This window comes from Chinchilla lanigera, unplaced genomic scaffold, assembly GCF_000276665.1.
Source record: "Chinchilla lanigera isolate Chin_1 unplaced genomic scaffold, ChiLan1.0 scaffold00005, whole genome shotgun sequence".
NCBI lineage: Eukaryota > Metazoa > Chordata > Mammalia > Rodentia > Chinchillidae > Chinchilla > Chinchilla lanigera.
Window position 1 is genome coordinate 42,624,741 of NW_004955406.1, and position 17,790 is coordinate 42,642,530.

Sequence of the window (17,790 nt, forward strand, 5' to 3'; positions counted from 1 at the left end):
TATAAAACATTTATATTTCACTCAATAACTCTTAGCCCCATTTTGGTTGTTGTCCTTGATCTACATGTTCAATGTTCAGTACCAGTTTTTGTTTGTGGCTAAATTTACCATTGTAGTCTCTCAGTTGGCTGTACTTTGCATAGTAGTAATTTCCTAAAAAAGAAACAACAGAATACATCAAAGCCCCCCCCCAATCAAACAAATTAAGTGAAAATTATCCTGTAAGCTCTTGCAGGTTCAAATCTGAGGAACTAAGAGATAGAGATACTTAAGAAATAATGAAAAGTTAAAAGATAATGAGGTTTGCTATGAAGCACATCCATTTTACAGCTATCTGAGAGGTACTGAAATAGTATCTTTTGCTGGTGAATGATGCCATAGGACATGCTGATGTCAGCCTCAATTTCCTTTTCTTATACACAGCTTGGACTTTGGCTGTCTAAAGGTAATTATTCATTATCTTTGAAATCTAATAATTTTATTCTTAATTGCCTTGGTAAAGGCCATCTGGTCTAATTTTATTGCTATGTGACGTGCACCTTTAACATATAAAGTATTATTTCAATATCATTTACTTGTATATCTTTAAATAGCTATCTTATTCTACAATAAAGCATTCAAGGATTCTCCTGTACTTTCCATCTATATCTATTATTTTTCCATGATTTTTTCCTGCTGTTGCTTTATTTTCACTGGTTTTTCAGCTTTATCCCAGGTCCCCTACTGTGGATGGCTTCCAAAGGAGCAACTGAGAAGATTCAAAACTGTGGTGCTATTGCAACACTAAGTTGCTCTTAAAGTAGTCGAAAAAAACTATTCACCAGGTTAGAGAAGTTACATTTTAAAGAAACATAAAAAAAGAAACATAACAGTAAAGAAAGGCTTACTTCTAGCAAATCTTACTTTATTAAAGTTAACACCTTTAAATTATTATTCAATAAATTCCAGGGACTTTTAGATTGTTAAAGAGGATATTAACGTTAGTGTTACATCACCCTGCAAGTTTATTTCTTGATGATGCCTCAGTGTGAGGTCATACTGGAGATGCCTTTTTTTCTGTTATAAGATACAGAAGGAAATCAAGTGGAGGAAAGGTTAGAACTCGTGAGAGCCATAAAATGGGAGTGTTGTATAGAGAGTTAATGCATAGAAGTAAGAAAGGCGCCTGTGAGTCAGAAATGGCTTCGATGTAGAGACCATGAAGGTTTCAGTCGGTAATGCTGCTGACACCGTCAATCAGAGAAAGCAGCACAACACATTAATGTGAGCAGTTTAGGTCCTGCTCAGGCCTGACACCTGCCAGATGCTCAGTCCGGGGGTAAAGAGCAAAAGGACAAAGGAACAAACACACACTGTTCATTGCAGTAATGAAATTTTACTAACAGGAGTGCTCAGTGGGAAGTGATATCCAAGAAAACATTGTTTATTCATTTTAATATTGATTAATAATTTTACTTGTTCAAATCCCCTTATCCCATTAATTTAGGGTAGGGAAAATTCCGTTAAAATCTTTGATTGTTTATCTTATTCAGGTATCATTTAGTTGGCCCAACCATGAGTGTTTGTGAGATCCAAGACAAAGGAGTTGATTGGAGCGCTCCTTTTCCAGTGTGTGAAAGTAAGTAGTTTTTTTTTCTGACTTAGATGATAAAGTTAAACTATGTTAAGAATAGCAATGCTGTGCATATTTACTACTGTTTGTACTTTTCATATGACTTTGCAGGAATCTTAGGTTTATAATGAGGCCTTTTTCTAATATTTCTTTCTTCTTACTCCTCTCAGTTATTAAGTGTAAATCCCCTCCAGACATCAGCAATGGGAAACACAGTGGTGGAGACGAAGACCTCTACACATATGGCTCCTCAGTCACCTACAGCTGTGATCCCAGCTATTCACTCTTAGGCAGTCCCTCTGTTTCTTGTACAGTGGTGAATAAAACAGCTGGTGTCTGGAGCCCAAGCCCTCCAACCTGTAAAAGTAAGTCATAGCGATGAATTTTGCTTCAAATTATTTTCATTTTTTTTAAAAAGTAAAGTAACTTTTTGGGAGGAAATGGAACAATTTAAAGATGAACTAGAGAGTGCACTGAAGCAATCATTTTTTTTGGCCAACAGATATTTATTGCATGCTATTTGAATATAGTAGCAGAGCATACCAATATCTCTCACTAGTTTGTAAAGTACAAGTTTCTCCTATTCATCAGGAGTCTTTCCCATATCCAGGGAATGCTGCAGGCCAGCTGTAGCCTAAGTGTTATCTTAGTGACCAGCTCATCAGTCCAGGTGGTTTTGATCTTCTGGCACTTCCATATCCAAATGCACTTTCACAAGCTTTTCAGTAGAGGAAGAGAGAAAGGCAAATTGCACTCTGGTTATAAGAATTTTGGCTTGGAAATGACCAGAGATCACTTTCTGTCACATATTTCTATCTAGAACTAGTAATGTGCAATCCCTTTCTATCCTCAGAGGACTGAGGAATGCAATCTTTTGTCTATTCAGGAAAAAAGAACTGGAAATATTAGTTAACACTTGTAATGTCAACCACATTTTCCTGGAGAACAAACAAAACCTCCTAATATCTGGAAGACCAACCAGACAAGCGAGCAATAATTGAACTGGAAGATACACTGTGGTATTGCTGATTTGCTAACCCAAACCATCTTCCTTTACTACTAATGCTCACTCAGTATCACTTACTACTCTGCCTTACTCCAGCCTGAAATCCAACCAGTGGGACCAGAGAGCCCAGCATTTTAACCTGACCCAAATAACTGAGTCAGGACTGCAAGGGATAGAAGAGGCAGGAGCTAAGCCTGGAAAGTTTAGCAGAATCATGTTGAAAAGGGCCTCATACATCACTCTCAGGAGTTCAGTGTGAAGGTCAAGGGAAGATGAAAGGCTCTACTAGGATGGCAAATACACTGCATCTTAGAAAGATAACTCTGGCTGCAGGATGGGTAATAGTTTGAGATGGGACATACCTTGACCAATAGGCACCTGCTATGGTTTAGATGTAAAATCAACACCCAGTGTTAGAGGTAGGGCTTTTGGGAAAGTGATTGATGCCCTTTTAACAAAAGTTGAAGGAAGAGCCCTGGTCCTTTTAGTCTCTCATATGAGGGCACAGCATTTATCCCTTCTGCAAAACCAGGGCACCAAGACACCAAGGCACCATCCTAGAAGCAGAGAGTAAGCCCCTTCCAGACCCTGAATTTGCTGATGCCCAAGCCCTGGGCTTCTTATTTCCCAGAAATGTGAGGAAATAAATTCCTATTACTTATGAGTTACCCAATCTAAAGAATTTTGTTCTAGCAGTAGGATTGGACTAAGGTAGACCTTGCTGTCAGTATCCAGCCAAGCAATAAAGGTGGTTCAGCTGCAGCCATGGCATTGGGCCTGGAGAGAAGTTGAGGGACTACAGGTTGATAAGTGACCAGACGACAGGGTGAGAGGTGTGGCATGGTTGTTCTGTGCTGGGGGGCACAGTCTCTGATGCTTCGGCCGTCTCATCATGACCATCACGTCACACAATCGACTACCGAGCCACAACCACAATCATCGAAGGAATTCTACCATTACGTTGGAAGCTTTGGGGGCTTTGCATGATTCTTTTGGCATAAAAATGATTAGTAACCTGGAGTTATTCATAGTCATCTCAGATAAGGACCAACGTGATGTGGTCTCATTTTATTGAGACATTTAAAAACTGAAATTATGTATATATATCTATATCTATATATTCATTTGAAAATGTAGCCAGGCATGCCAGTACATGCCCGTAATCTCAGCACTTTGGGAGGCTGAGGCAGAAAGATCAAAAGTTTGAGCTCAGCATAAGCAATTTAGCAAATTAGCAAGACCCTGTCTCCAAATAAAAAAGGGGCTGGGGATGTAGCTCAGGGCTAAGGTCCTGGGTTCAAACCCCAATATGGCAAGAAAAAAAGTTTTCTCTTGTGTATATTTGAGATGTGCTTATGTTAGGCATTTAAACTCACAATTGGATTAGTAGTAGCAGTAATTTATCTTTTAAAATTCCATTTATCTTTTAAAATTCACTTCTCATCTCTAATAATTCTTTAGAAATCATCTGTCGTCAGCCTACCATTCAATATGCAAATATTGTTTCTGGATTTGGACCCATCTATAATTTTAAAGACTCTATTGTGTTTAGCTGCCAGAAAGGTTCTGTCCTCAGAGGCAGCAGTTTAATCCGTTGTGAAGCTGATAACAACTGGAATCCTTCTCCTCCTGTTTGTGAGTTAAGTAAGTATGGGCCATGAAGGGATTTCAATGGTTGGCATCTAAAGGTACCCAGAAATGATAACACAGGCAACTTATAAGGCTAGACCTACTCTGAGTCACAGCTAGAGTTTAAATTTAGGTAAATACATTTCATTGTTATTATTATTATTATTATTATTATTATTATTGTTATTATTATTTTGTTGTTGTAAGGAATGGTTTCAGTGTACTCTGCAAGGTTGGATATCACCACAAAAGGCTTCCATGTACAGCTTCCCCAGTCATGTTCACTCTGGTCCTGCATTAACATTGCAGATGTGGTGGGTTGTATATTTATGCCAACAATAACCCGGCAGTTGATAGAGCATTCTCTTAGTTTAACATTCTCTACTTACAGTCTGATCATTATTTTGAAAGGTTAAACAATAAAATGTCCTGAGAGAAAAATGTCTTTTTCCTAGCTTTCCCCACAATATTGGATAGAGTAGTTACAATTCTGAAAATCTAAAATTATAAATTCATGTGGGCTATTAAAATAACAATGAAAATAATAATGGTATTTTGGAGTTAGTATCAGTGCCTAACAAGTACTAAGTCAATAAACCCTCCAAACTATTGCGAGCACTGTTATTATCCTCATTTTATAAATAGAGAAACTATTCACAGAGGCTCAATGGCCTTCCTGAGATTATACAGCTGGTGAGGGGAAGAAGCCTCTGGTGCCTTGTACTCTTAGTTTTTCCCTCATAAAGTGTCAAGAGCCTTTACTTTGGGGACTTCTGCAACAGTGTTGGCTAAAGTGTTGGGAAAATCTCACTCCTGATGTCGTATATATTAAACGAGTCAAAATTACCAAAGAAAATCATTCACTGTACTTATATCAAATTAAGCAGCATTTATTCAGCAAATCTGTGGAGATTTGTGACACAAACAGTAGAAGGCCACTGCCTTAGAACTAGGAATTACACCCCACACGGAATAGCACCATTTTGTTGGGAAAATATTTCTGTGGGTTCACAAGTGGTAGCTCCAATGTCCCCCAGCTCAGTGTACCTCTTTGAGGTAGAAGAGTTATTTGGGGTAGGGCTGGAAGCCAGTGAACATTGTGCATTTTCCACCGTTCCACGCTGTAAACTGGTGCTAGCAGCAAGACATAGGTGTCTGTTCCTCTACCCCAATTTCCACTATACAGGGAGGACCCAGGTAAAGCAGCTGGGAGAACTGAGCTCTCATTTCCTGCACAGCTCTGTGTCGCAGGAAAGCTGCTCCAGTGGGCCAGGCAGCTGAGTGGCTTCTCCCATCTTCCCTAGCTTCCAAGAATAGAAGTGTTGTTGGTATATTTGAAAATCAGTGAGTAATGGCAGATTTTATCTCCAATGGCTCTGTGCTGTGGGATGTATATACACTTGGAGGCAAGCACAGTTGGGTGGCAGACTGTTTCCTACTGCACTCCTTCTCCCTGTTCACAGCTTCCACACTATGGGAAAGAGGCTGGTGGGGGACCTGGTGAAGAAGTCTCCTTATTTTCTTAGCTCCTGATCGGTAGCACAGAAGTTTTTCCAGTGTAGGTTTGGAGCAATCTTCAAAGACTGTTAATACCCTGTCCCCGCCAAAGGGCCTGTCTTTCATTAGATCAGACTGTGTAGCAATTTATGACCCAGGGAGTTGTAAAAAATAACAATTGAGCAATGAGATAGCAATTACTGGAGGCTAACAGTTAAATGTAACATAACAGAGGTAGGTCAGCCAAAAGCTTGATGAGAAAGAGACAGGAAATGAAAGCACAGTTACTCCTTGTAGTTAGGCTGACTGAGTACACTCAAAGCAGTGCTCTCTGAATCATGCCGTTTGGTGTTGCATATTTTAGGGGAAAATAGACATACTGAACTAGTTTCGTCAAGTAACTAGATAAACAAGCAAACAAGAAGAGAACAAGAGGTCCTGAGGTTGGTGAGGGAGAGTTAGACACAAAATTGCTAAAATATATTATTGGACATGTCTAGTTTTCAACAAATAATTATCAGACATGAAAAGAAACAGAAATCACCCATACTGAGAGAATAAACCAACAACAGAAACTTCCTTTGAGGAGGCCCATAGGTTGGATTTAGTAGAAAAGAAGTTCAACGCAGCTAGTATAAATATATTCAAGAACTAAAGGAAACAGTTTTTTGAAATGTAAGGTATTTTCACAATGCCTCACCAAACAGAAAATATCAATAAAAATAGAAACTAATTGAAAATCAAGTACACATTCTAGAGTTGAAAAGCACAATAAATAAAATGAAAAATTCGCTAGAGAAGTTCAAGAGTAGATCTGGGTTGACTGAAGAAAGAAACAATGAATTTGAAGATAGATTGATTAAGAAGACATAATTTGGAGTATATAGAAAAAAAATAAGGAAAAATGGGAAAAGTACAAGGAATAGGACATAATTTATTAAGTGTACCAACGTATGCATAGTGACAGTAGAGAAAAGAAGACATTATCAAAATTAAAAAACTATTAAAGAAAAATGACTGAAAATTTCCCAAAGTTGACAAAATAATAATTTATACATTCAGGAAGCTCACTAAACTTAAGTACAATAAATGCAAAATGATCCAGATATAGATTCATCATAGTTAAAATATTCAAAGTCTCAGCTAAAGACACAATCTAGAACGCTGCAAGAGAAAAACAGCACATCATGTGTAATGACCTCTGTAAGATTAACAGCTGACTTATCATCATAAACAATGGGGTTAGATGACAGTGAGATGACAGATTCAATGTGCAGAAGGAAAAAAAATCAGCTAAGCATCCAGTAAAACATTTCATATCTATGTTTATTAGAAATACCACATTATTCTAGTTATTATTATAATTATTATTATAATTTTTATGTTTCATGTTTTTTATGGTGGCTTAGAGAAAAAAGAAGAGCAAGTATTATTTATAGAGTTGATTACATTGAACTGGTTCTTCACCACTTCAAGGTCTCTTTATTTCTCCCTGTGGATTCAGATTATTATCTGATGTTTTCATTCTCCAGTATAGCTTCATTCAGACCTACCTCCCTTGTACTATCACTGTCAAACATACTGTATTTCTATTGTAGACTTAATAATGATTTATATATACATTGTTTTTGTGCAGTCTGTAGCTGCAGATTTCAACTCTTGGGATTTCACCAGCTGCAGATGGAAAGCACTTGAAAAAATTGATGTCTGTTGTTGGAATAAAACAAGACTGAAACCTAGGAGGGCAAATTAAAAATTTGTGTTTATTCTGAATACCTACAGAATTTTTGCTTATAACTTCTGTAAACAATACAGTGTAAAAATTATTTATATGCCATTTACATTGCATGTAGGTAATCAAGAGCTGATTTGCAGTATTTGTGATGATGTGTGTAGGTTTTATGTAAATACTACACTGTTTATTTTAGGGACTTGAGCATCTACAGATTTGGACATCTGTGAGGGTCTTGGGACAAATCCTTACAGATATGAAAGGATGATTGTGCATTTTCTTTTTAAATTACCCATGCAACAACTTTTTCAGGTGCTCATTATTTCCTATATAAACTCAGAGACTACCTGGTATCACTCACTCTCAGCCTAAATAATTTTCTCCATTATTGTTTGTAAAAACTGTCTTCTAGAAACCACTGCACATCCATCCCAATTGTTATAATAAAAACAAGATACACATCTTCACCAACATTTGTGGAAATACTAGAACTCTCATACACTGCTAATGGGAATATAAATTACTACAACAATTTTGTACAATGGTTTTGACAGTTCCTCTAAAGCAAAATCATATAGTTATCATATGATTGAGCAATTACCCTCCTGGGTATCAGTCCCAGAGAAATGAAGATAGATGTCCACATAAAAATTTTTACATGAAGGTTCATAGCAGCAGCATCCATAATATGATCATAAATTTAGTAACAGACAAAATTAAAAGTGGTGTAATTATGCAATAGAATATCACTTGGCAATAAGAATGAAGTACCAATATATGATACAACATGGATGAACCTTGAAAACATTATTACATTAAGTAAAAGAAGATAGACCCCCCCAAAAGAACTACTGATATGATTGCATTTATTTGAAATGTATAGAATAAGGAAATCCAAAGAGAGAAAAAAATAAGTTAATCGTTGCCAAGACCTAAGAAGAAGTGGGAATTGAGAGTGACTGCTGGTAAAAATATAGGCTTTCTTTTTGAGGTGCTAAAAATACCCTGAGATTAGATAGTGGTGATGGCTGTAAAATTCTGTGAATATACCTCAGAACCATTGAATTCCTTATACTGTTCAAATGTTTGCAGATAAAATGTAATAAACATCCAACTTAGTAGATATCGGTATTTTGTTTCCACATCGTTTGAATCAGCAGCTGGGGTGGAATGGTGGGGCAAATGCCATCTGTGTTTTCTGGTGTGGTTCATTCACCAGCCATTGAAAGGTAGCTTCTAAATGAATGAGCACTTGATGGGACAGGGTCATTGACTGTGGTGCAGTCCCATTAACACTGCCCTTTCCTCTTGTTCTGTGTGAGCAGATAGTTGCATTGACTTACCAGAAGTTCCAAATGCTTACTGGGATGGATTTAGGAGGCCAAGAAAAGGGGAAGTGTATTCACCTGGAACAGTGTTCAGGTACTACTGTCATCCTGGCTACAAACCTGCTACATATGAGCTTACAACTGTGACTTGCCAGAGTGATTTCAAATGGAGCCCAGCCAAAGGGTGCAAGAGTGAGTTGTTTTGTTTTAAAAATATTTTTGCATATTCAATGCCTCATGTGTGGTAGGATTCTCTACCTTAAATTACATAAGTTTTATCCCTCAAGATAAATTTCGAGTACACTATTCCAGGCATAGTGAACTCTTGTCACAAAAAGGGACCATAGGAGACTTGGAGTTTGAGGTATCAAGAAAGCATGACCTTCCCTTGGGCCAGTTTAGAATCAATTGAGAAATATGCACAGAAGTCAAACAGTATGCAGGTTGAGTGTTAGCTTCAGGACTGGGAAAGATAGAATGCAGACTACAGGTCAACCACTGTCAGAGTCTGAGCTTTCCTATAGCTCTCAAGCCTCCCCAAAGTAAACTGTAGGCCACACAGCAGAAGGAAAGCCTGTGAAACCATCATGAACTCAACCAACTGCAAGTTGACCTGTGCCTCGTGTCTCCTGAGACACGAGACTGTAGGCTTGTCACCAGCTTTTACAAGACAGGTCCTGACTCCTGCCATGGGGTTTTCACCTCAGAATGGAAGAGGAAATTCCCAGTTTTGCTTCTCTGCTTGTGGGAAGAGTAAGGGGCTGCAGAGTAAGTGGACGTTGTGTTATGGACCTCAATGAACATGAAAGAAAGGGAGAAAGTGCTCCTCCTGCCCATCTAACTGAACCTTCACGTTTCAGAGGGTAAAACACTGAGATCCAGATTACAGGGAAATTTAGGCTCCAGATTAGACTTTGAAAAATGTGTGAAATACAGAAATGACGAGCAGTGATATTTTAGATCAACTAGTCAGATGATTTCATATTAAAACTCAACATGATTTCATTGCAGTTATTCAGACCCATGTTGGAGAAATAGAACGAAAAGTTTTAGTAAAAAGACTGAATCGAAAGTATCTTTAACAAAACTTATGGCTGTCACCTGCTTAACAAGGTGTTGCTTGTAGATGTTTAAAAACTTATTTTTAGCTATATTCACTTCACTCAAAATAATGTTATTGATTTAATTATATACTAAAGCATATTCTTAACCATTTAAGTAGCAGAGTGAAATGGTATTCAAATGTACAATCTGATTAATTATTAGACTCATGACTTACATATTTGTGTATTCTACACTACAAAGCATTGCACAAATATTGTTGTTTCAGTTTAAAAATCACATGGATATAAAAATGAGCACTGACTATCTTTCATATAAAAACTGGGCACTGACTGTATCTCAGTATGCTTATAAGTCTTTATTGCAGTGCCAGGCAAGCTTCTTATATGGAGAATAGCATATTTTATTCTGTTCTGATATTTTGCCTTACATCAGACAATATCAACCAACACTGTAAGGTATTTCTGCTAATGAATGAAAAATTGCATCCCTTTATCATCTCTTGTCTTAAAAATGGAGGAAACTGGATAGCTATTTCTCTAAATTTTGTATCAAGCAAGAAAAATCCTGGCCATAGCAACAATTTACATCTATTTTTATGTACTAGCTGTCAGGTGGATATGCAGTTGAGAACTTTCCTTTTCCTTGTAACTGAAGAAGCATATGGTAGTAGAAAGCTTAATCATGGTGCAAGTCCAGTGAAGCCACAGGAAATGGATGTGATCATTTTTCTTGAATAATAGTGAAAATTTACATTTTAGTATGGGTGTGCTACAGCTTTCCAGTGGAGGCTTCCAGCGAAAATGCCTAATTGGAGAAAAATGACTGGACTAGATTTCTCCAGCAGTCAGGGATGGGTAACACAGAGTGAGCTGCTTTGGGCCCCTTTTCTGTTTTCCTGACCACTGTTCAGTGGTTGAGACCTTCAAGGGCGGACCTGAGATCATTAGTTATGAGAGCTTCCTCATGTTGGTTTTACTAACCAGGATCCTCACTTTTTATTTTTAGAGGTATGTTGTCCAACTCCAGAGGTGAAGAATGGTAGAAGCATTGATGCAAAATATGCTTTTACCATTGACTGTCCTTTTTCCTATAATGACGTATTTCGCTATAGATGTGATGGCGAAATACAAAGCCATTCAGCTACATGCCAGTCAGATGGCACATGGAGACCCCGCACACCATTATGTGCTCAAGGTAAGGGCAACTAGAACTGTGTTATTTGGGAAGATTTTCATATCACTGTGATGGAGATTATTAGGACAAAGTTTAAAATTAGGAAAAGACTTTATATATCCTGCATGACTCTTGGAGTAGATGCAGTTTTTCTTTCCTGACTTCATGCTTTGTTCCTGTTCTCTTAGCCTTCCCCTTTACCTCTTTTCTGAGTCAGTGAATTTTGAGTGTAGATCACAACTAATAGAAAAGCTGGTTTTCAGCTACTGCTGTTTGTTTCTTTGTACTTATTCTTTCTTCCCTTACCTCTCCTCCATATGTCTTAACCTACAGAATATGACCTGCCCACATCTTTCTATACCTGCCTTCCTGAGCTTATTCTTTCTTCTTCCTTAGACAGCACTCTCCTGCTGCCTCTGAACTTTACAGTAGGTCTTCCTTCCCATTGTGAAGTGCCTTTCTCTCCAGTGCAAATATCTTAGTCACCTTCCTCATCACTGGGACACAATGCCCAACACTCACAATTTGAAAGAGGTAAGGTTTTTTTGGCTCACTATCCATGTTTGGTCTGCTTAGACACAGAAACTGTGTGGCAGAAGACTAGAGCAGAAGGAAGGCTGCTGTGTTATGGTTGCCAGAGAGCAAGGAGATTAGCAAGAGAGGGAAAGACACTCTTTTAGGTTCCATCTCCAGTGACCCATTTGCTCTGACAAGAATGGCTCTCCCAACAGCAAGTCAGCTGTATTGTATACCATAATTCAACCACTTCCAAAAGTGCAGCTTCTGAACACATGAGGCTCTTGGGGTACATCTAAATGTACACTATAATATTCTGCCCTTGTGCCCCAAAAGTCGCATACACATATCTCTATACAAAATGTCTTTAGTCCACCTGTAAGAGCTACCAAATTCTTAATAGTATCCGCAATGCTAAAAGGCTCAAGTCTAAAGTTTCCTCTGAGATTTAGGGCAAAATCTTACCTATGAGCTCCTATAAAAATAAAAAAGAAGGTTAACCAGTGCCCACACATAATTGCACAGGGTAAACATCCTGTTCTAAAAGGGAGAAGTACATAGATAAAAAGGAATGACCAAAGCAAGAACAAAGCCCTGCAGGCAAACATTAAGTATGTTTAAAACAGATTTGTGTCCAGGACCTGGGGAAAGTTGGGGCAACAAGATGTGAAATCCACAGGGCTCGGATGGCTGCCAACAGCATTGCTGGCTCCAGCCCCCATGGCTTCTCTCTTGGGGTGGCTCCACTCACTGCCTTCAACTTTCTGAAGTATTCCACATTCCTGACTTCTCCAACTCACTGGTGTCTCACTTGCACTTTTGACTTCGCTCTCACAGCTTCCCACACTGCCCTCTTAGGGGCACCTTCCTGGTTCCTTAGGCCTTTTTCTGAAATCAGGGTGTAACCCTCCCTGAACCCACAACTCTTACATTGTGCATGCCTGTAAAAGCAGCACCCTGCAGATGATCCAGCGCCTGATGCTAGCTTGAACAGTAGCTGCACCCCACTTGGATCATGATGGCAAAGATCCTGAGTGCATGTATGGCTGGAATTTGGGAAACATTTCCTTCTATGGTCCAGAAAGAGCAGAACAGCCTTAGGCTCTCTTGTCAAAGCAGTCTTTCACTTTTGTGGGGCAAGGAATGGGGTCTTACTGTTTCCTGTGATATTGTCAGGGCATCCTTCCTATTACATTGACTCAAAGTAACTGGCTTTTTAAAATGCTAGTCTTTTTAGCAACCAATCAGTCCTGGGCCGAAACCGAATTTTGAGGCTCTCCTCAAAACTTTTAAAATTGCTCAGCTGTGTTATTTGATTTCGATTCTCAATGTAGAGCTGGTTGAAAGCTATACCATTGGGTCATCATTGAGCTGCCTTGAAGTTTCCTCTGCCAGATTAACTAGTATACTCCCCTTTACCTCAGTGTCCCACAAAAATCACAGGACATGAGCAAAATGTAGACAAATTTTGTGTCAAAGTGTAACACACACAGTATGTTGCCCAACTGCCAATAGAGTCCTTCTGCCCAACAAAAGCCTTCTCTGCCACTGTGCAGCATGGTCAGGAGCAGTTTGCAAGCACATGAAGGCCAAGTGTATACATTTTCAGTTTGGCACTGTTGCCTTGGCATAATTGAATCTGAAGATATGGTGACACTTTGGATATCTACAGGATATCAACTTGATTCAATATATCAAAGGAATTGTGCTAATTCTACTGAATGAACAGAAAGTAGTTAGCATGATGGTGCCCCAGAGTGAGGAAGATAAATATTCAGCAGTTGTTACATTGAAATTTTTATAGGTCCAAGGTCCAGGGAATACTAGGATATCATATCCAAACTAAAGTTGAATTATTGCAAATTTTACACCCCACTACAAAGAAGAAAGCCTACCATCTAATTGAACTTTTCAGATTCTAGAAGCAGCATAATCTGTATTTGGGAATACTGTCCCAAACCGTATACTAGGTGCCACAGAAGATTGCCAGGTTCAAAAGGGGTTCCTGTTAGAAAAGGGCTGTGTTGGAGGTCTAGGTCCAGTCTATGTTGAAATCATCCCTGTTTTTAAGTGTGAGTGTTGTGCAGAGCCTAGTGTATTGCAGGTGGCTACAATAGGAGAAGATGCGAAAGTCAATGTGACAATCATACCACAGACCCTTGAGACCATGAAGCAAGGCCAGGCATTGCATCAGAGACCTATAGAATATTTGGAATATAACTCCTTTTATTTTACCTTGTCTTGATGGAGACAAAGCTCCTGCTCTTGGGTCATTAAGAGACTGTGTCCAAAATCCTTCATTGTGAGCTGCTTCTGTTAGATACATCAAATTATAAAGTCAGCCTGGCAATAATCCATTGTAAATTGAAAATGGTACATCTGGGATTGAGAAGGAGCAGGTCCAGGTGGCACAGACTAAAAGCACAACAAGATCCCCAATCTCTGCTTGTGATCAGCTGTTGTCAAATGGGTGGCTTTCCCTTAGCTCACTGTAATGTTTACATGGGTAAGTTTCCATTGTAACCAACTGACAGTGCATGGAAAAGACCAAGTTTTGTTCATGGACAAGAATTTTTACTATGTGTGCAAGAGAACAAGCTAGTGGAAGATGTATTAAAGCCCAGCCACGGGTGATTTCAAAAGGTAGTAGTGAGAGGAAGTCTTCCAAATGAGTAGAAGTGTATATAGGTAGATGTTATGATTTAAATCTAGAATGTCCCCCAACGGGGACAGAAGTGGGACTTGTTAAATCAGTGGCCTTGTTTACCTGAGGTCACATTAATCTGCTCTAGCAAAGATATCACTTCTGGTACACAGGCTGTGATAGGGACTGACATATGATTTAGTTTTTAATGGAGTAGTTTAATTTTCCCAAACCCTTCTAACTTTTCAGTAGACCAGAGAATTTCATTGAGATATGATCAGGTGATCACTTCTACATATTTAGCTCTTTAAAAGGGATACTAATTTCTCCATTCTCCTCCTACCTCTTAGGGTATTTATATGATAATACGTATGTATAAATTATATATATATATATATAACTTCCTTTACCTTAGGGAAGGTGGAAAGTATGTGGGCAATATCAATTTCTTCTTTTTAGCCTTATTGTGTATGATAATTCTTATCCTACAGGCCAAGGGTCCAATTTTATCTACTTTCAGGGATAATGTAAATGACCACCAAGTAGGCTAATAGGAGAGACTGATGGTTCCAAATATCATTCAGTTTAAGCCCGTGTCTATTAATCTTTGCATTATTATGCACCTTTTCCCAGTGCAGCTGTACATGGGTGAACATGGGCTGTCTTGGAGGAAAGCAATAATTATTGTATATAGCTTGAGTCTGTCTAGTTCTTCAGCCTGAGGCTTGCAGGAGGGCAACACAGATGATCTTATGGGCAGAGAAGATGGAAGGACACAATGAAGCCTTCTATTACCATATACACTCTGAAATGTGCTCCTTCACGCATTCTACAAGCTCACACTCTATCACTTTTGTGTCTCATTGTCAAGGCTGTCATGCGCCTCCTGGAATTACCCATGGACATTATACCGCAGTTTCACCATATTACTCAGATCCATCATTTTCATATAAATGTGATGAAGGTTATAAACTGGTTGGACAAGACACCCTCTCCTGCAAGGATTCACAGTGGTCATCTGAAGCACCCAAGTGTAAAGGTAACTCAGCTCCTTTCTCAGGCCATGACCATGGCCATGAACTGTTGCTCGAGGATGGACAGCAAAGCTCTTCTCTGCCAGAGGCAGCCAGAAAATTTTATTTTGGTGTATTTATTTTAAGTAATTAACATATGCAGATGATACCCCATTGTGAAACACACACACATGCACACAAAAGCACACAAACATGACTCCCCTCCACTTCTTTCTCCCAATCAGATTTCAGCCTTCTTGATTCAGGCCCTCGTCCTGGTGTGTACTTCCAGAAATAGTCTTGAGACATCACATTATGAGGACATCACACCTGTGTGCCCATACAAAATATTCAAGGAAACTTATCCTTACAAGCATGCAGACTCTCCTGGGCCAATTTCAAACCTTATGGAGTGGCAGCTATTTCCATCAAAGTCTCTTACAGGGCATCACCAGCATGGCGGGATAATGTGTGTTGAGGGGACTCCGTCTGACAATCAGTTGTGGGAACAAAAGGAGTCAAGATTGGGTGTGATTTTTACATGCATACAACAATCGTATCACTAGATCAGAATCACACAGATTTATTTGACACCATTTTCTCCATCGTGTACATAAGAGTAATTGGCAACAGGAAAGTCGCCTACCTAGAATCTTGCAGTAACTCAGTCCGTGAGAGTTACTTTGCTAGCTGAGACTCTGGAGTCACATTCACTTTTAAAAGCATCCAATCATATTATTTAAACAAGTTATGACAATGGAGGAGTTTCTTACCCTCTCTGTATCTAAATTTCCTTCTAGATAAAGTGAGATTAAATGGTGGTTCTCATCTCATAGTGAGAGGTTGTGAGAGATAATTGAGATAGTCATGTAAAGTGTTTAGATCATTATGACCAATAAAAAGATTTTGTTATCCAAATGAAAGAAAAGACAAAATAATAAGCAGTGCCTAAATATAACTCACTATTATTATTATCTTTGACTACTATCGTGTCTTTTTCATAGATTGCCTAAAATATGTTTCCATTGTAGCACAGTGTCTGAAACCAAAGATAGAAAACGGAAAGCTGTCTGTGAATAAGCCTCAGTATATTGAATCAGAAAATGTCACCATTCACTGTGACTCTGGCTTTGGAGTGAAGGGTTTCCAAACTATCACTTGCTCAGAGAACAGAACCTGGTACCCAGAAGTGCCCAAGTGTGAGTGGGTAAGTAGAAAAACCAAGGTAGTCTTGTGCTGTCAGCCATGAATGTGGTGGTCTCCTACAAAGCTCTGTCCTGGCCAGTAATGGTGATATGATTTGTCAAGAATCACTTCTCAATTCCTCAAAAAAATTCTCTCTTTCTTCTTGAATCAATCTGATGTGTTAACAGTGGCAGGTTTCCCCATTCTCATTTGAGTATTGGAAAAATGGAGCCCCTTACAGAGCAGTGTTCTACAGACCTGGGAGTATTGATTCCTATTTCTAGACCATGTAATATACAATTCTATTGCTGGGTGGTCAGCAGAAGTCTCTCTACCATACCCACCACCAGCATCTCTTTCAGGAGGTACCGGAAAGCTGTGAACGGGTGGCCATAGGCAGAAAGCTCATGCAGTGCCTCACAAGCCCAGCTGAAGTACAGATGGCCTTGCAGCTGTATAAGCTGTCTTTGGAGATTGAACTGCTGCAACTACAGATAGACAAGGCAAGGCAGTCTACTCAGGGGCCATAGCTGTAATGTTTTCCAAAAGAGGGAGAAAAAGATGCTTGGATGTCTTGCTTTCTCCAATCCCAGGTAGACCAATTTAGCAATTCTTCTGTCACATTGCACCTCTATTCATGTTAATAAATATCTAGAGAGGATAACTGGTTAAAGTGCAGTGCTTCGCGACTATGGAATTACTGATCACCTGTGGCTCATGTATTTGCTGCTCTGCTTGCAAAGTATACATTTTTCAATTCAAAATTTACATGTCAAAATCAATGTTGTCTTTGTGATCATTTAGTGCCCTATGAAATGAATGTTTTAAATGCATCATATCAAGTTAACACATTTGCTTTAATGTATGGGCTGCAACAAATCTGGCCCACATCACTGAGTCTCAGGACTGCCTTTACTTCACAGTTCCACTCAAGCACGTCACTCATGTCCGCAGAGTTGAGATTAAATGTGAGCATACCCCTATACCCTGGAGAGAGTCACACCTCCTCTGAGCCCTCATGCACGCACAAGGCTCACTCTCACCACAACCGTTGCCTTCCATGGTAGGGCACCTGCGTTGTGTCTGACCTCCTCACTCTAGGCCCAGAGAAATGAACCCACGTGTCAGCCACCTGCACATTCCCAAGTCTTCCCTCTGTTTGGTCACCATTTCCCTAAACCCTAAAATGGCTTCAGTAGCTGTCACACACATGAGAGGAAACCCTGTCCCAATCTCCTGTATGTCTCTGGGTATTCTGGAGGGTTTTGCTTCACTTTCCAGGCAACAATTCCTCAGACTCCTACTTCCTGTGGAGTCTCTTGCTCACTCTAATTTCAGCTCTTCTTGCTATCTTTTTCCTCCTCTACACAGATCTCTGTGAGGAATCAGC

At 39.2% G+C, this 17,790-nt stretch overlaps 1 protein-coding gene across 3 annotated transcripts in view; it reads left to right on the forward strand.

Annotated features, from left to right (window-relative positions):
• The window catches only part of C4bpa (complement component 4 binding protein, alpha), a 28,260-nt gene extending 11,082 nt beyond the window's left edge, over positions 1–17,178 (forward strand). For 2 of the 3 annotated variants that reach the window (XM_013502874.1, XM_013502872.1), the window contains exons 5-12: positions 1,533–1,618; positions 1,783–1,977; positions 4,080–4,262; positions 8,802–8,996; positions 10,875–11,063; positions 15,074–15,241; positions 16,247–16,422; positions 16,751–17,178. In XM_013502874.1, the coding sequence (XP_013358328.1) occupies positions 1,533–1,618; positions 1,783–1,977; positions 4,080–4,262; positions 8,802–8,996; positions 10,875–11,063; positions 15,074–15,241; positions 16,247–16,422; positions 16,751–16,930 (1,372 nt within the window). In that variant the 3' untranslated portion in view covers positions 16,931–17,178. The remainder of the gene's footprint in view (positions 1–1,532; positions 1,619–1,782; positions 1,978–4,079; positions 4,263–8,801; positions 8,997–10,874; positions 11,064–15,073; positions 15,242–16,246; positions 16,423–16,750) is intronic. The other variant, XM_005375423.2, reaches the window with a different exon arrangement.
• Positions 17,179–17,790: the final 612 nt, after the last annotated feature.